We start from the raw sequence: 20,376 nt of genomic DNA, 5'->3' as shown, positions 1-20,376 counted from the left end.
AGTCTGGTGGCTGCTAACTCTGCCAGACATCGCTCCCCTCTCCCATCACCTCTACGCTACTATCTCTCCCCTTCCCTGCCCCTCCAGATTGCTGCTTCATTTAATGTAATGCTTGCTTGTGTGAATGAATGAATGAGTGTGTGTGTGTGTGTGTGTGTGTGTGTGTGTGTGTGGTGGTTTTTTTCCTATTTCTTTTTCTGGCGAAGACTGTGGCTGAAAGCTGATGTTTATGTGTATTAATTGTGCCTGTCTGCAATCTAACATGTCATCTTTACAGTAAAGTAGCAATCTAGCTTTTTCTTACATTGTTGAAATGCAAAGCTTAAAAGGACAGTGGATGAAACAATCTCTTAAATTGCTACTAGAATACAGTAAAAATTAATTACTAGATGCACTTAAAGTGATGCACATTTCAATTCCTAAAATGAAAATGTGCAACTAATTGCAGAAAAGTTTTCTTTTCATTTACTTGCATTTCAGTAATGAAAAAGCAAAAGTTTGTAGCCTACCTTGGCGAGCTTTCTCCATTGGGGAGAAAGTTGCTGGCAAGGACCGCACCATGGAGCAAAATAGTCAACAAGCCACATATGGTCGACTGGTTTACTGGCAACTGTAGACTCAAAGTTCTTCTCTGTCAGTTCCACAACTACATACAAATGAACACAAGATTAGATCAATTATAGTATGCACAGGGGTGTTAAAGCAATCATTCTTCCTGAAGTACATACATGAATGCAAAGAGAAGCAACCCTTATAAATGGAAAACTGGGAAGTACCCTCTGCCATGCATTTCACAGTGGTTTGCGGAGTATAGATGAAGCTCCATAAATTTGTTGTTAGCTATAGTGATAAAAAAAGCAATGATCAGCATCTTACTTTTTGGCTGACAAGAACTTGTCGAAATGGGCCATTTTACAATCAGATACTTTCTTTCCATCAGTACGTACACACACACACACACACACACACACACTCACACACACACACACACACACACACACACAAATTAATCCTCTCAGTTGTGTTCCAATGCATTACATTCTATTTCTACAAGTCTTGCAGTACTTCTCTCTCCCTTCCCTTGTAGAATCCCGTCCCCACCACTTCTCTGTCGAGAGACAAGCATATTGTTGATATAATAGTAGTGAAAGCCCAATTTATTTCATGGAGCTAGCCATTGTGATGAATGCATACTGCTTACTCTGATACGTTTACACCAGTGGCTATTTCCCCACTATGTATGTGTTAATGACAAAATAATCATCACTACATGAGAACTTTCCAACTGTAGTTAATAAGTGTGGAACATCCCACTCTGTGCAATCTGCTTTGTTACATGTACAGATGGAGTGTAAAAGACTTCAGCTCCAGACATCAACAAGGCAAGACAGCAAATAAACCTCTTCACCTGCTGTGATGGAATGCTCTTGTTCTTTGGGCATCGCGGCTTGTCAGTGCCTTGGAGATCATGGAAGGGCACAGTTGACAATGTAAATGGCCTAATAACTGAAGATGTAGAGGAGTTCTGTATTCCGCTCTAAAAAGTCAAGTCAATATATGTACATGTGGTGACCTGCTGAGAGCTACACATCATGAAAGATCTATTCACCACAAATTGTAACCAAGGTTGTAAAATATTACGATTCTGTCAAAAAATACAGAAGATTTCATGTGGAGGTGAGTTTGTCATTTAGTTAGTAGCTTGAACAAACCAGAGCTCTATTTTAGCATCCATACATCGTAATGTTGCATAAATAGGCACCTGTTGTGTCTTATACATATTTCACTGTACCATACTTGGTCACTTTAATTTACTGGATCTATTTCTCCTCCAAGTAAACACCACTATCTTGGCTCCAGACAGCATGGCTCAAACCAAAATTAACAAACACGGGCAGTAATGTACATGCCATACCAGTTTCATGGGTAGCTTGGCACAACTTCTGCATGTTTCCCTATCCTTACATGCTGGCATAATACATCTGAAATGACTGCATTTTAAGCACTTGAAGGGTTTGGTGTGTAGAAAATGACTCAAGTGACAAAACACTGTTTTAATATGACCAAGAAGAACAGAGTTTTTGATTTTCTTTTTTAAAAGAAAACAAGAAAAGGAAAAATTCAGCTCTTTGGAGTTCTTCGCTGATTTTTTTTCCTTTTTGTTTTCTGGAAAATGATGCCAGTCACTCCGTCAGCTTCCCACTCTTCCTTTAATTCAGTAGTGTGTAGGTCTACTACGGCTTGTGGTTATACACAGCACTGCATAGGAGTGACATGCGTAGGGCCTACCTATGTCTTTTTATCAACGAATAATGCAACTAATGTGAGTGTAGGTAGTGTGTGAAGTTATTTTTATTGACATGTTGCAAGTCATGTCATGGGACAATGCACATCCAACATGAGGTGGTGATTGCAGGACCTTTGTGAGAGGAAATGCCTGCTTGGATGCAAAAACAGAAGTTTCATGAATTGCCAGAAGGCCTTGAAGATACATAGAGTTCTTAAGAACACATGTATGTGAACAATGGACATTAATCTGTGAGAAGATTCACTTGCTGGTTGATCTTGAGCATTGACACAAGGCCTTTATGTCGCTGGTTTGATACATACTTGAGAAACCAATATACATGTTTTTAATTCAATTTGGATGTCATAATGTCACGCTGTAACCACACTCAAGTCCAAATCCAAAAGAGAGAGAGCACTGAAAGCACTTTTATTACAAACATCATTGTATAAACAGAACAGAACTGAAATGGATGGAGAGTGCAGTTATCTACATGAAACTCAAACATTTCAGCATATACAAACATTACAAACATAAGAAATGTCAAGAACATTCCTGAAATGATAAATACTAAATTAGAAATAATTATTATGGGTGGTTTCAAGTTTGAAATCGTGACCTGCAGCATGCCAGCCAGCAATGTTTACCATTATATATATTACATGCAGTGCAGCTCATGGAATTTGTTCCCTTTCCTTCTGTTCCAGAAGCTGTCATTGGAGCCAACTACAGCACCCTGGATCTAGATCTCGTCAGTAGTCCTCTGTACGGGGGCACTGATGGATCCTTGCATTCTGGTCATGTTGTCACATCACCTTCACTATGATGAACATCAAAGGTAGCTCCTCCCACTGACACTTAATTATTGTCAAGCAGGGCTTCAGCTTCCTTGAACAAGAAGCTACTATTGTTTATCTGCACCTCAGGACTGTAGCAAGGCTTCATACAGAAGACATTGACATTATCTGTGCGCTTTTTGTCTTATAGATGAAGGGTCACAACTGTTGGCTTCATATGTGAAGTCCAACAAGTGACAAAGGGTATGAGATGGCCCAGAGTAGAGCTTTACTAACTTTTTTGATAGTCCCATTTTCTGCATAGGCATAAAAATCTGTACAGAGTCTCCCTGGCTGCACATTACTGGCTAGTGCTTGGCATTATAGTGATTTTGGTCTTTCTCCTCACCATCCAGAGTCTGTAGGCAAGTCAGCTGTCTCCTTCTTCAGTTATGCTAAAAAGTGTGTCACACAGTCATTATCAGTAGTGTCATGGGAAGCAGGAACAGTCTATCTATTGTTGTTTTGGCCTTGCAACTGTGTAGCAGAAAGAATTGTGTGAAACCTGTTGTGGTTTAATGTGCTGTATGCAAATGTCATAATGGGAAGTACTGTATCCCAATATGTTCAAAGTAATGTAAAATTAACTCTTATACTAGACACTACTGGAAAGCTTTTTCTGCAACAAGAAACCAGCATACAGGGTGATCTGTGTTTCAAATTGGCATCTTCTAAAGAAACCTTGCAACTTTCAGAGCTTTGACATTTGGCACAGTTTTGGTGAAAGCACAGAGGTGAGGCATTCAATGGGAACTACATATAATACAGGGTGGCGCAGATGGATCGGGTGGTTTTAAAATACTTGTCAAACTGTCAATTGTAAAGGTATTGGATTGAAATAAAGTGCAAAACGTGTAGTTACAATGGAAGTTTATTAACAAAAAAATAGTAATGTTAGTTTTTAAAAATTACATCCATCAAATGCCCTCCTTCTCGAGCGACGCATTCTTGGAGTCGGTCCTTAACGTTCCGCATTGCCCGCTCAAGCACATCACCAGGAATTGATGTGATTTCGGTGTGAATTGCTGCCTTCAACTCCTGAATGGTCCGGGGTTTGTTCATGTAGACCCTTGCTTTTAAATAGCCCCATAAGAAAAAGTCACATACCGTGAGGTCCGGTGAGTGAGGGGGCCAATGGACATCTCCATTACGGGAAATCAAACGGCCAGGGAACAGAGCGCGTACAGCTTGCATTGATATCCTAGCGGTATGTGCAGTTGCCCCGTCTTGTTGGAACCACATATTGCCCATGTCGTAATTGTTCTCTTCAAGTTGTGGGAGAAGAAAATCTTCAATCATGTTCACATAACGCTGCGAATTAACAGTAACCGCCTGCTCCCTTTCATTTTCAAAAAAGTAAGGACCAATTATCCCTACCTTAGAAACCCCACACCAAACCGTCACTTTGTCACTATGGAGAGGCCGTTGGTGTAGATCTCTTGGGTTAGTGTCGGCCCAGTAACGGCAATTTTGCTTGTTTACGTATCCGTTAATGTGAAAGTGAGCCTCGTCAGACATCATGATAATCAGGTTTACATCTTCCAATAACTCCAACATCTGTTGGCTAAACTGAAGCCTTTGAAGATGGTCTGTTGGGAGAATCTTCTGTACCAACAGGATTTTATAGGGGTGGAATTTCAGTTCTTCGTTAAGAATCCTTTGAAGGCTCCGACGTGACATTCCAAGAGCTTGAGCACGACGTCTCGTTGATCGACGTGGGCTCGCAGTGACATCGCGTCTCACACGCTCCACGTTCTCAGGCGTTGTTATTGTTGGCGGTCTAGGCGTCCATTTTGGAGCACATGAACCAGTAGTGCGGAAATTATGCACCCAACTCAATATCGTATCTCGCTTAGGAACACTACCGCGAGGTGGGATGTTGAAACGCCGGCGAAAGGCACGCGTCACAGCAACAATTGACTCGTTATTGCGTATGAACTCTTCCACTGCGAAAACACGATGCTCAACGGACCACGTAGCCATCGCGACTGACTGCCAGCCTGCAACTGAAACTTCCCGTCCCCCCCCACCACAGGACAAAGTCGCCGAACACCTGGCTCCCCCCCCTCCAGACGTACAGTCCACTTCAAAACCACCCGATCCATCTGCGCCACCCTGTATAAGGATTTCCAATTGTTGACACAGGGAGCTTCCCAAAGAGACTGATAAATGTAATGGTGCTGCTGCAGGCAGAATCGGTATCAGATGCCCCACAGATAATTGTGGCACATGCTTCTATCACTGACATTTCTTACAGTGGTTCACTTATCATGTACTGGACTGATAGACTTGGCCAGTGATACCTGTGTCTGATTCTGTCCACAGTCTTCACGAATCCCAGATAACCATATTGGACCATTGTGGGAAAACTTCATGATAGCTGACCATAGATGAGCTTGGATGACAAACAACCATTTCCACCACATCGGATCATAGTTCCTTTTGTAAAACATTCCATTTATTAATTAGAATTCTTCTTTGGCCTCCAAGACTTCTATAGTTTTCAGCAATTCTGGATGTCTCCTCTGTTCAGCAGCAATGTCAGGATTCCTTGAAAGGCAGTCAACATCATTTAGTTTGCATCTGTTTTTGGATCCCACTAAAATGTCATATTCCTGAAGCTTTGGTCCTCATCTCGTCATCTGACTTGACGGATCTTACAGGCTAGTCTGCAAGTACAGACAATGATTATTGGTCACATTGGTGAGTGGTTTGTAAACAAATACAGCCGGAACTTGTTGATAACCCAAACAACTGCATGGAACTCTTTCTTGGTTGAAGAGTAATTTCCCCTCAGACTTGTCAAGTATGCAGGAATCATAAGCTACAACCTTCCTGGATTTGTACTACACCTGCATCTATTCAATCACTGCTAGCCTCAGTGTGAAGTTCTATCTCAGCATTCTTGTCATGATACTAGGACTGGAAAAGATGTTAGCGCCTCATTAAGGACAAAGAAATATCTTTCTTACCTCTTGTTCCACGAAAATATTGTGTCTGCAGTAGCTCTTGCATGAGAGAGTCCTTTATGAATTGTCAACAGTATGAGCACATTACGAACATGCTGAGGATTGGAAACCCTGTGACTGCTCCTATGGTTCTCTGGATCAGGACGGGTGCCATCGACACTTAATAAGTGGCCTATTATTTTTATTTCTTGGGAGGCGAAGACACGTTTATCGGATTCAGGCAGAGTAATGCAGTCTGAACACACCTCAATGCTGTTGTCAGATGGTTTAGTCGTTCCTCAATTATTATTATTATTATTTTTTTTTTAAATAGAAAACAATGTCATCCAGATAGCAAAGACATGTTGTCCATTTATGGTGTCTAGCAGGTTGTGCATCATGTGCTTGAAAGTGGCCAAAATGTTAAATAGTCCAAATGACATAACTTTGAGCTCTCAGAAGCCATCAGGATTTAGGAACGCAGTTTTTTCCTACCAGTTTCATCAACATTGTGTTTGCCAGTAATCTGTCTCCATGTCCAGCACTGACAAACATTTTGATCCTCTCAAGCAGTCTGTTGCAGTCAATCCACTCTAAGGGATCGATATCTTTCTTTTTTGGGGTTTTTCTCAGTCATTGATAATCAATACAGAAACACCATGTGTCATCCTTCTCCTTTGCAAGACCACTTGAGAGTACCAGAAACACACTGAAGGTTCAATGACATCATCTTGCAGCATCTTCCCCACTTCCTCTTGGACTACAAGTCACTCAACCAGCAATATTCCATATAACGGATGGTTAATTGGCACATGATACCCATGCTGATCAAGTATTTCAGCATGGGTCACTTGGTCTGTCCTTTCTCCACTCCAGAATTCAAATCATCCAGAAATTGGCACAGAACAGCTAACATTTTCCAACATTGTTTCTCAGTCAGCTTTGATCCTATTGGCAATTCAATAGTAGCTTCCTCCGTTGTGTTATCTGTAGTGGTAGTAAAGTACAGTTCTTTGTTAATAGTATTAAGCTGCCCCTCCTGGACTGGTTTGATTGTCCCTAAACACATACCTTCAGGGATAAGTTGTGGCTGCTCATGACAATTAGTCATTAGATCCAAAGTCATCCTTGAGGACATACAACCCCCTTGATTAGTCACTGAAATGTAGATTTCTTTTGTGACCCTGATAAACTTTTTGCAATCGACAAAAGCTTCACGGTTTAACTACGCATCTAGACAACCGACAAGAGCAATATCTTCTACATGTGCTTGTTTAAATAGATTTGTCAATCTGGAGCTTTGATCTTCCACAGTCTATGATTGCTTGTGCTGTCTGCAAGAAGTCCTACATTACATCATCACGAGTACAGTCTGATAAAACCACAAAATTCAAAGGTCTGTGTTTTGTCATTTATAGTTATTCTTGCTACGCATGTTCCTGTGGGTTGGACATATTTCCTATTTGCAGCACCTAGGAGAGTGGCTGGTACCTCTGTATGACAATGGGGAACGGCTATGGCAAGTCGGGAAGTGACCTCATCCAGATTATGAACGACTTCATTCTACAGGTTGACTATACTCATCAGCAATTAACTGGCAAGAATACAATTGCTACAGTGGTTGACATCTTGTGGTGAATAGTTGTTTTCTCTCCCTATGATAACATACAACATGTCCAGGGCACCCACAGTGGAATTATAACGGCGTGTAGTGCTCTGCCCTCCAAATGTCTGTTCCTGTGCATGGCATTATACCTGGCAGAGGAACTGGTCTTACCTGTGTTGGACATGTACTAGGTTGTCATTTGACAGTCATAGCTTAATGCTGAAATGGGCAAGACCATTCTTACAGGTGCATTTGACTGGTGGTGGAGATTGGTGCTAAATGTGGATACACCTCTTCATCAACATTTTCTATTACCTCCCAATGTACAGGATTGACATTCACGGCTGCTACCACTTGCTTGCTTTGTCCGACAGTTCTGGGTGCCATAAAATGCTGTGCCTCTTCTCTAACAGCCTGGTGTACAAGACACAAGTTCATGGTGATCCTCTACAACTGTTGTAAGAACCACATTCAGGAGTCAGTCAAACCTCTTTTGTCAGACTCTTTTCTGTCGCATTTCCTTCCTGTGTTGGAACCACTCAATGAATTTCTCATTTGTTGTGACATTCTTTACCACTCTTGTGACATTCTTTTACATGTCTGGTGTGACCTCTTTCATCAAGAGTGAGATTTTGTCAGCTTCTGTTATATTTGAATTAAAAATTTGGAATAGGGCCAAAACATTCTGTTTGTAGACTTTTGTTGTTTCTCCAAGACACTGATCCTTGTCCTTCAATTATTCTTCAGACTTACCGCCGATTGTTGCAAAAAGTTGTTTTTTTTTTTTTTTTCAGTTTGGCCTGAAATTTATCGCTGCTACTGATCTTCTCTTCTTTGTTCTCTAGCGACTTAGTCGAATCCTTTCAGCCATTCTGTTAGGTCCTGACCAACATCTCCAGGAAACACTGATGGGTGGCTGATGTGCAGCTGACTTACTGCTGTTTTGGAATCCACTGGCCAGCTGGATACAAGGACCAAAATAATAGTGTACTGTTTGTATTTTGGTTCCTGTCCATGTAAGTGACAACTTGCATGTTGCCCAGTTGGAGCCACAGTGATGTAAATGTTTCTGAAGTACCAGGCATCTCCACAAAAAACTGTCACATATGCAGATCAAGCCCAAATCCGAAAGCACGGTGATCAATGAACTACAACACTGAAAGCCTATTTATTATGGATACCAATGTACAGCCAAAACAGAACCGAACTACTGGGCAGAGACTGCAACTATTTACACAAACATTGAATATTCCAGAACATACACACATTACAAACATAAGAAATCTTGAGAACCATCCAGAAATGATAAATATTAAATGAGAAATAACTGCTGGTGATGAGGTTTCAACTGGTGACCTACATCATGCCAACCAATGAAGCCAACAGCTACACTAACACAGCTCATGGCAATGCTGTGTCATAGTCAGAGAAAAAGCCAGAGCCTGACAGGCTCTGCAGACTATCAAGGTCAACAATAAAAGCTAAGAAAAGGCTAAATTCACACCCTGCAAGTTGCAACACTTTGCTAAAATTTAGTGTGTTGGGCAACACTGTCACGATTGGCCACTCCTCACATCATTTCATGTTCTGCAGAGGTGTTAGCTGACATGAAATAGCCGTTTCCCCTAGCAATTCCCCATTTTGAAAGCCTTTCACCAAATTAAGCATTCCTGCTACCTCGTACACAGCTTCTGAATACAGTAGCAGGAGAAAGCAGTCATGTGTGCATGAGATGTGCTTGCTTGTGTGAATGTGTGTGCATTTTCTGTTCTGAAGAAGACTCTGACTGAAGGCTCAATGTGTAACATTATTTTCATTGTGCCTGGCTGCTGTTCAAAGGATTATCTTACAGTGAATAGGAATCTATTCTTTTCACAATACTGTATATTCCAATCTGGACTTTCCATTTTTTGCATATTCAAATGCTATACTTTTGGCTTATATTGTAAATTTCACCAATAGACTATAATCTCAATGTAAATAAAGTTAAAATAAAACAGAAATAATACAGATCGAATGCTTTTCCATTTCTTGTCTTTGAATGGTGTGTCTATTCAAAACAAGGATATATGGGGAATATTATCACTGGTGTGTGTGTGTGTGTGTGTGTGTGTGTGTGTGTGTGTGTGTGTGTGTGTGTGCACGCGCGCTGATCTGAAACTTCCTGTCAGATTAAAATTGTGTGCCGGACTGGTATTCGAACCTGGGACCTTTGCCTTTTATGGGCAAGTACTCTATCAACTGAGTTTTCCAAGCAAAACTCATGACTTACCCTCACAGCTTTATTTCCACCAGCACTTTCATTATAGAACTTTAAAAGGCATTTAAAGTAATAGTTCACCTCTATTCTTTCCTATTTTTCCAATTAAACTTTAGGACACCAGGGTGACCACCATAACTGGATTATGAAGTATATCACACACCCAAGCTAAATTCTGTGATACAATGAACTAGAAAACATCAGAAAGACAAATACACATGACATTCAAGGATTGTCATGTAGTAATATAGCATTATGTTTTTTTGAGAATTACGTTACAAATAGGACACATGATGTACATGGTCTACACCTACTCTCAACATTACCTGCAATTTCTCTACAACAGATAATTCCTCTCTTCTGCTCTACTTATAACATTAACAAGCCAATAAGTAACATCTGAAATTTGACGGCAATCGGTATTTCAGGTTTTGTCCACTGAGATACTCATTTCCTAATACACTAGTAATTTGAGAAAGTTGATGTAACAATTGATTTCCACTGCCATCATCATCCAAAATGGAGAAAACTTATATAAATACAGTAATGCAAAGTCCTTGATGTAGTGCAATAATAGTAGGTGTAAAGTAACAACCCATCAAATAGCTGAGGAGTGGAGGCATCGATAGGCACATAAGCAATACTGAAGAAGTTTCTGAGCTTTTTGAGGGCATTCTTCTCTAGAGCCAACTATAGAATATATATATTTTGACAAATACACCTGTATGACTACATTTCCCTGCTAACTACATTGTACTTCCCTCTGATAGGATATGATATTCTTCTGACAGGAATAGGATGTGCTGGGTGGCTGCAGAGGACAAGTCTTTCACCTGGTTCTTCCACAGGGGTATGAAGCAAATGGCAAAGGACTGGGATTAAGTGTGGCAAAAGGATGGACCATGATATTTTGTATATAGGGTAGGGAAGACAGCAAATACCAATTTGGTAGGGGTAAGAAGGCTTTAGTGTATATATTACGCCATATCCAAACATACCTAATACTCTGGCCACTACCTTGTACTAGCTGCAAAGGAGTGCCCTTGCACATTATCCAGCACTGCCATGGACTAGAACAACTGAACTCTATGCTACACCAGGGCTTAAACTATTTATCGTCGTGCCCAGAAATAAGAAACATTCCACTCACAATTCTTCCATAATTTCCAAAGTGATATTCTGTTGCCCACCCAGACATCATTGTCTATCTTTATGCACCACCTACTCCCAACCCCTTTCCCTATGAGTCTCATTCCTTGTGGAAGAGCTGGGTGCAAGCCCTGTCCAATGCTCCTACCAGCACATCTTATTCATAATTCATCACAGACAAATTCTATCGTATCAGAAGTTCGAATCTCTCTGGAAGCAGCTGCATCACATACCACCTCCAACGCAAATTTTGCATAGTCATTTTTGTGGGCATGACCACCCATAGGCTGTCCAAACAATTGAATGGCTACTGCCAAAAACTGTGGCCAAGAACAGAGTATCCTGCCTAGTGGTGGAACACACTACTCAATACAACACAGTCCTCTGCAATGACTGCTTCACCACTGGTGCCAACAGGACACTTCAATCCAGCGTGCCATCTTTCTGGGCGTTGACCACTTTCTCTCTCATAGCTCCATCCACACCTTTGTCCACATTAAACTCACCAACCCCAGAAGTACCTGCATTTCAACATCTGTCATCCATTTCACACCAAAAAATCCCTCTGTTAGAGCCTTGCCACCTGGGGATGGTGTATCTGCAATGACAAGAACACTTTTGCCCAGTATGCTGACTATGGGTATCTCACTAAGGGCTTCACAGACAGGCACCATCCCCCAAAACTAGTCCCCAGACAGATCTCTCATGCCATTTTCCCTCACAACCCCAGTCCTCCCACCATTCCCAAAGAACCAACCACAAAGGAGGCCCCCTTCGATACCCAATACCACCTCTGACTGGAACAACTGATTCACCTCCTTCCTACTTAAGATTCTTCCTATCCCTCCCAAAGTGGTGTTCTGTCAGCCACCCAGTCTCCACATCATAGTCCATGCCTATGCCACTCCCAATAGTAGCCCCTTGCCACAGGGATCACATCCCTGTGAAAGATACAGGTACAATACCTGCCCAATCCACCCACCCAGCACTTCTTATTCCAGTCCTGTCACAGGCTTATCCTACCCCGTCAGAGGCTGAGCCACCTGTGAAAGCATCCTTGTCACATACCAGCTCTGCTGCAATCACTGCACAGCTTTTTATATTGGTATTCCTATCAACCAGCTGTCCACCAGGATGAATGGCCACAACAAACTGTGGCCAAGAGTAAAGTAGACAAGCCTGTGGCACAACATGCAGGTGAACATAATACACTTGATTTCAGTGGCTGCTTCACTACTCGAGCCATCTGGATCCTTCCCTCCACCACCAGCTTTTCTAAACTGCACAGATGGGAGTTATCCTTACAACACATTCTCTGCTCCCAAAATTATCCCGGCCTCAGCCTATGGTAATCAACTGTCCACACACCTTCCACCCAACAGTTTCCACACCTTGTATACTTTCACCTCTTCCCTATTCTCATCCTTTCACTCTCTTTGTGTGTACCCCTTTGCCAGTGGACCACCCATCCCCATCTTTCCCATCCCCTGCTCCTCTCCTTTTTCACTCCATGTTTCTGCCCTCTCACTCCTCCCCATATTTCTCTCCCGCAGCCTCCAGATTCTGCACCTGTTAGCAGTCTAGTCACTGTACCCTCTGCCAGACAGTGCTCTTCTCTCCCCCTACCCCATACCCTGCTATCCCTTCCCTTTTCTTGCTCCTTCCAGATTGTTGATTCCACTCCACATGACAGTTGCATACCAGTCCAAGCTGCCAGAGGTGATGATTATGTGAGTGTGAGGTGTGTGCTTGGTTGTGTGAATGTAAATGTAAATGTGAATGTGTGTGTGTGTGTGTGTGTGTGTGTGTGTGTGTGTGTTCGCATTTTCTTTTCTGAAGAACGCTTTGACTGAAAGTTAAGTGCATAACTGTCTTTACATTGTGGCTGCCTGCAACTGAACACGTCATCTTTATGGTGAGTAACTATATTTTGCTTATATTGTTGATATTGCAACACAGAGTTCCCATTACTTGCTGCTACAAATTTTTACATATTAATACTTTGTGCTAAAAAAAGTACATTTGCACTGTAGTTCAGATTTACTACTAAACTGCGGGTTTGTCATCCTAAAACAGACTGGGTGAGAAAGTTCTCGTGTATGGAGAAGGCAAAGGACAAACCACAATATAAAAGGCCATGGGTAGTAAGTATTATGATGGTCAAACCAACCTTTTGAGTTCAAGATTGTCGATACATTACAATTTATTTACGTGAATTGCAGCAGTCATTTGCCTAGACGGTCAACAAGCATCATAGCGACCTAAATTTCAGTTGTACTTATTCATGCAACTACTAAGCAAAAACTTTCTTAAATACACTATGATTATAAATTTCATCTGCTAAGAAAAAGTATCAACTAGTCTACACATCAGTACACCACAGTAAAACTCCAGATGAGTGAATGAAACAGGGCAAGATAGACTCACCTACTGGATGCAGCACATCTCTTATGAAGTCAACCAGATCACTTGCTGTCCTCCCATGGAAGAAATGTGGATGCGTGCCAGTATGGTTGTACAACACTGTAGTCGGATAGGAGCGTACAGACTGTTGACGGCAAAAAGCTGCGTGCTGAGAGCAATCCAGGGTTGCAAAAGTTACACTGCCACCCAATGTACCACTAGCCTTTCGGAGCTCTGGCAGCAAGCGTAAGCAAGGTGGACACCATGGTGCAAAGAAGTCGACAAAAAAGGAACCACCTTCTGTAAAATGATAATATGATTAAACATAAGTGCAGTCACAAATTTATTTATTTGTAGAAAAATAAAACAAATGTTAAGGTTATTATAAATACAACCATGTTGCTCTACCTTATACATGAATTTCTTTATAACACATGCATGTTATTTTGAGCTGCAGTACCAATGTGCATTTATAACTGTATTCTGTAAGATGAATACTGTGGTGAGGGATACCTAGTCTATCACTACCATTTTTCACAGTTACAACTTTGTTTACTGATGGCAAATGAGAGAAAAGACTGTTAGTTCACCTCCACATTATTTCTAGTTTCACAATTGTGACCATAATGCACGATGTACAGTATGTCGGAAAAAAATAAATATTTTTTTTATACTTTTCTTGGAATATACATTATATAAAATTAAAAAGCCATGAGAACCAGACAGCAATTCCTTCAATTTTCTAAGTCTTCCATAAATATAACTTGGTAATGTCCAAAGACGATGAACATCATTCAAGAATCAATCAAATATGAGTTTTGTTAAGTGTCCTTAGGATTTTTCCCATGAAACTCAGTTTGGTAACTGGATTGTTCACAGATGTGTGGGATTATACTGCCATTAATGTCTCTGGATGGCTAACCTTATATAATTTGACAGTTGTGGCCAATTCCAGTTATTAATTACCAACACAGAAGTTATACAACATCATATCTATTCTGAGGATGGAGCGATCCAACCTGGTCATCAAGAAGATGACATCACACTTGATGAGATATAGGAAGCTCTGAAACAGACGAAAACAGGAAAGCTGCAGGATCTGATGGAATCAATGTGGAACTCCCTACCTTCGGAGAAATAAACGTAACAAAAGAGGGTCTTACCCCTCTCAAATGAATGGTGGAAAATGAGGATGGTACCTGAATTGTGGATGACAGCAAAGATCGTACTTCCCTATATATAAAGGAAGAATAAATGTCTGTGAGAACTATAGAGGAATAAGCCTTCTAAATGCTTCTTACAAACTCTATTCAATAATTATTAACAACAGAATGGAGAACATTGTTGACTTCCTTCTAATGGAGGAACAAAATGACTTTGGAAAGGGATGATCTTGTGATACTGCTGCTACTGTAAGACAATTGAAAAAGGCAATAATACAACATGGCAACTCTTGTCACATTCAGAGATTATGAAAAGGCTTTTGATAGCATGAAAAGGAGTAAGCTTCAGAATGTCATCGAGAAAAGAGTCTCTCTGAGACTTTTAACACAAGACATGAAGACTTTGTATCAGCACACAGAAATTATAAGTACAGCGAAAGAGCAATAAAGGTCAACTGAGAAGTGCAACAAGGACGTAGTCTTTCACTTACAACTGTATATTCAATATATATTTAGACGATGTTGTTAGACAATGGAAATGGGAAGTTAAATGATATTTCAGATATCCAGAATGAGACGAGATACTGGCAGAAATGAAGCTGTGAGAATGGGGCCTGTGTTGTGCTTGGGTAGCTCAGATGGTAGAGCACTTGCGCACGAAAGGCAAAGGTCCCGAGTTCGAGTCTCGGTCCAGCACACAGTTTTAATCTGACAGGAAGTTTCATAATTTCACATTAATACTAGTAAACACACACATAAATACTCTATACTCTGTTCTTTGCCAATAACCAAATAATTGTCCGGGTCTTAGAAAATGACCTACAGTTTGCAACACATCATCCAAATCAAATACGTAATAATCACCATATCTAAAAATTCCAGTAAATAATTTACAGTAAGAGTTTTCAAAGGGAAATTTCCAGTACACTCCAAAATCGTACAAAATGAACAATAAAATGAACAGGTGTCACATTTTCAGCTGTTAGGTGGTGACAGAAGGACTGTCACTAATAAAATAGTTTCATGCAGTCTTCTTTTCCTATAGTCACATTTATACAGCTATTATAGGTTAATTCCATCTTCTGCATCTGTAATATGTCTTATTAACCAAACTGTTACTGGAGTCACAAAAGATGGTATTAACCTATATTAATTAAATAAGTTCCATGTGACATTTGGCCTAATACACAGAATACTTGGTGAAAACACAAGGAAAGACACAATGCTAAAACTTTTCAAAGGAGTTGCTATCCATATTCTAACACAAGGAAGTGAATCTTGGACATTAACTAAGAAGGACTAAAAAACAATACAACAATATTACGAAAAAGGAAAGTTGCTACTCGCCATATAATGGAGATACTGAGTCGCAGATAGGCACAACAGGAAGATTGTTGGAAAAGACGCTTCCAGCTGACAAGACCTTTGTCGAAAATAGACGACACGCACACGCACGAATGCAGTCTCTGGCAGCTGAAGCCAGCTCACTTCAGCTGCCAGGGACCGCAGTCATATATATATATATATAAACACAAAGATTTTGAGACTTACCAAACAAAAGCACTGGCAGGTCAATAGACACACAAACAAACACAAACATACACACAAAATTCTAGCTTTCACAACCAACGGCTGCTTCGTCAGGAAAGAGGGAAGGAGAGGGAAAGACGAAAGGATGTGGGTTTTAAGGGAGAGGGTAAGGAGTCATTCCAATCCTGGGAGCGGAAAGATTTCCCTCAGGGGGAAAAAAGGACAGGTATACACACGCGCGCGCGCGTGCACTCACACACACACACACACACACACACACACACACACACACACACATCCATCCACACATACACAGCCACAAGCAGATATTTGTAAAGGCAAAGAGTTTGGGCAGAGATGTCAGTCGAGGCGGAAGTACTGAGGCAAAGATGTTGTTGAAAGACAGGTGAGGTATGAGTGTCAGCAAATTGAAATTAGAAATTAGCGGAGATTGAGGCCTGGCGGATAGCGAAGGGCAAGTTCCCATCTCCGGAGCTCTGACAGGTTGGTGTTAGTGGGAAGTATCCAGATAACCCGGACGGTGTAACACTGTGCCAAGATGTGTTGGCCATGCACCAAGGCATGTTTAGCCACAGGGTGATCATCATTACCAACAAACACTGTCTGCCTGTGTCCATTCATGCGAATGGACAGTTTGTTGCTGGTCATTCCCACATAGAAGGCTTCACAGTGTAGGCAGGTCAGTTGGTAAATCACATGGGTGCTTTCACACGTGGCTCTGCCTTTGATCGTGTACGCCTTCCGGGTTACAGGACTTGAGTAGGTGGTGGTGGAAGGGTGCATGGGACAGGTTTTACACCAGGGGCGGTTACAAGGGTAGGAGCCAGAGGGTAGGGAAGGTGGTTTGGGGATTTCATAGGGATGTACTAAGTGGTTACGAATGTTCGGTGGACGGCGGAAAGACACTCTTGGTGGACTGGGAAGGATTTCATGAAGGATGGATCTCATTTCAGGGCAGGATTTGAGGAAGTCGTATCCCTGCTGGAGAGCCACATTCAGAGTCTGATCCAGTCCCGGAAAGTATCCTGTCACAAGTGGGGCACTTTTGGGGTTCTTCTGTGGGAGGTTCCAGGTTTGAGGACATGAGGAAGTGGCTCTGGTTATTTGCTTCTGTACCAGGTCGGGAGGGTAGCTGCGGGGTGCAAAAGCAGTTTTCAGGTTGTTGGTGTAATGGTTCAAGGATTTCGGACTGGAGCAGATTTGTTTGCCACGAAGACCTAGGCTGTAGGGAAGGGACCGTTTGATGTGGAATGGGTGGCAGCTGTCATAATGGAGGTACTGTTGCTTGTTGGTGGGTTTGATGTGGACGGACGTGTGAAGCTGGCCATTGGACAGGTGAAGGTCAACATCAAGGAAAGTGGCATGGGAATTAGAGTAGGACCAGATGAATCTTTAATTGTTGGTATGTCTGGCCTTCGAAAGTGAAGAAGTTGTGGGTCAGGATGAAGCTGGCTAAGGTAATGAGGAAAGAGGTTTTAGGTAGAGTGGCAGGTGATCGGCGTGAAAGGAAGTGCTCCATCGCAGCGAGGCCCTGGATATGCGGAATATTTGTGTATAAGGAGGTGGCATCAATGGTTACAAGGATGGTTTCCGGGGGTAACAGACTGGGTAGGGATTCCAGGCGTTCGAGAAAGTGGTTGGTGTCTTTGATGAAGGATGGCAGACTGCATGTAATGGGTTGAAGGTGTTGATCTACGTAGGCAGAGATGCTGTGGGGGCTTGGTAACCAGCTACAATGGGCGGCCGGGATGATTGGGTTTGTGAATTTTAGGTAGAAGGTAGGGGTGCGGGGTGTTGGTGGGGTCAGGAGGTTGATGGAGTCAGGTGAAAGGTTTTGTAGGAGACCTAAGGTTCTGAGGATTCCTTGAAGCTCCGCCTGGACATCAGGAATGGGATTACCTTGGCAAACTTTGTAAGTAGTGTTGTCAGAAAGCTGACGCAGTCCCTCAGCCACAAACTCCCGACGATCAAGTACCATGGTCGTGGAACCCTTGTCCGCCGGAAGAATGACAATGGATCGGTCAGCCTTCAGATTACGGATAGCGTGGGCTTCACCAGTGGTGATGTTGGGAGTAGGATTAAGGTTTTTTAAGAAGGATTGAGAGGCAAGGCTGGAAGTCAGAAATTCCTGGAAGGTTTGGAGAGGGTGATTTTGAGGAAGAGGAGGTGGGTCCCGCTGTGACGGAGGACGGAACTGTTCCAGGCAGGGTTCAATTTGGATAGTGTCTTGGGGAGTTGGATCATTAGGGATAGGATTAGGATCATTTTTCTTCGTGGCAAAGTGATATTTCTAGCAGAGAGTACGGGTGTAGGACAGTAAATCTTTGACGAGGGCTGTTTGGTTGAATCTGGGAGTGGGGCTGAAGGTGAGGCCTTTGGATAGGACAGAGGTTTCGGGTTGGGAGAGAGGTTTGGAGGAAAGGTTAACTACTGAATTAGGGTGTTGTGGTTCCAGATTGTGTTGATTGGAATTTTGAGGTTTTGGAGGGAGTGGAGCTGGAAGTGGGAGATTGAGTAGATGGGAGAGACTGGGTTTGTGTGCAATAAGAGGAGGTTAAGGTTTGCTGGAAAGGTTGTGAAGGGTGAGTGAGTTGCCTTTCCGGAGGTGGGAAACCAGGAGATTGGATAGTTTTTTCAGGTGGAGGGTCGCATGCTGTTCTAATTTGCGGTTGGCCTGTAGGAGGATGCTCTGAACAGCCGGTGTGGATGTGGGAGAGGAAAGATTGAGGACTTTTATTAAGGATAGGAGTTGACGGGTGTGTTCATTGGCTGAGTTGATGTGTAGGTGAAGGATTAGGTGGGTGAGGGCAATGGATTGTTCAGTTTGGAACTGGTATAGGGACTGATGGAAAGAAGGGTTGCAGCCAGAGATGGGAACTTTAAGTGTGAGGCCTTTGGGGGTGATGCCAAATGTCAGACAAGCCTGAGAAAATAAAATATGGGAGTGTAATCTGGCTAGGGCGAAGGCATGTTTGCGGAGGGAATGTAAATAAAACTTAATGGGGTCTTTGTGGAGGTGTTGTGAGGGTGACATGGTACTAGAAGGTGGAAAGTGGAACACGAGGCTGAAATGAAAATGAAAATAAATATAAAAATATATGGGGAGAGATAAAGGTGAACTAGAAAGCAAATTGAGATCTGGTGTGAAAAAAGGCGAAAAAGTGTTGGTTAGAACTGGGCTATGTTGATCCTGTGGTGAAGTTGTGTAGGTAGACAACGATGTGCATAAAGGTTAGGTCGTTGTGTTGCCGCCAAAACACGATAAAGGGTGGAGAAATTCGGGAAAATTTTGAAAAAACTACGTGTAGATGTATTAAAAGGAGTGGTTTGGTGGTGGCAGATTATGGAAATGAGACTAACAATTGTCTGATGAAGAAATAATGACGTTAAAACCTGTGGGAAGCGGCTAAAAATGATCGGTGATGTGAGAAAAACGGAAATGGAAATAAAGCAAAAGTTATTAGAACTAGCCGAAAAGGTTGTTTAATAGGTGAAAGGAACTGTTTGTGAACTAGAAACGGTGGATTTTATAGTAGCGGTAGTGTTGAAAGCGGAAAAAACAAATTTTTTGGTTATGGTTCGGAAGTGGGTTACGTATTATTACGTATTATTGAGTATATATCGGCGGGATAAAGTTGTTTAGTAGATTACGGTAAAAAGGAGAAGGTGAATACAAAGTGAAACTACTGGCAGAAACAGGAGGAGGAAATAAGACGACAGAAAAGACTTCGAAATGTAACAGTGACAATAACAAACATAATTGTTGGGTCCAAATTAATGATATGAATATAATAGAGGGAATCATTCCACGTGGGAAAAATATATCTTAAAAACAAAGATGATGAGACTTACCAAACAAAAGCGCTGGCAGGTCGATAGACACACAAACAAACAAACACACAAAATTCAAGCTTTCGCAACAATCTGTTGCTTCGTCAGGAAAGAGGGAAAGATGAAAGGATGTGGGTTTTAAGGGAGAGGGTAAGGAGTCATTCCAAACACGGGAGCGGAAAGACTTACCTTAGGAGGAAAAAACGACAGGTATACACTCGCACACACACACATCTCCATCCGCACATACACAGACACAAGCAGACATTTGTAAAGGCAAAGAGTTTGGGCAGAGATGTCAGTCGAGGCGGAAGTACTGAGGCAAAGATGTTGTTGAAAGAC

At 42.0% G+C, this 20,376-nt stretch overlaps 1 protein-coding gene across 1 annotated transcript in view; it reads right to left on the bottom strand.

Annotated features, from left to right (window-relative positions):
- The window catches only part of LOC126100312 (dnaJ homolog subfamily C member 10-like), a 140,793-nt gene that overhangs the window by 48,098 nt on the left and 72,319 nt on the right, over positions 1-20,376 (bottom strand). The window contains exons 8-9 of the mRNA XM_049910923.1: positions 13,514-13,789; positions 510-646 (exon numbers count right to left, since the gene is read on the bottom strand). Of these exons, the coding sequence (XP_049766880.1) occupies positions 510-646; positions 13,514-13,789 (413 nt within the window). The remainder of the gene's footprint in view (positions 1-509; positions 647-13,513; positions 13,790-20,376) is intronic.

The sequence above is a fragment of the Schistocerca cancellata genome, chromosome 9, assembly GCF_023864275.1.
Source record: "Schistocerca cancellata isolate TAMUIC-IGC-003103 chromosome 9, iqSchCanc2.1, whole genome shotgun sequence".
In the NCBI taxonomy this organism is placed as follows: Eukaryota; Metazoa; Arthropoda; class Insecta; order Orthoptera; family Acrididae; genus Schistocerca; species Schistocerca cancellata.
This window is presented reverse-complemented; position numbering and strand designations above follow the sequence as displayed.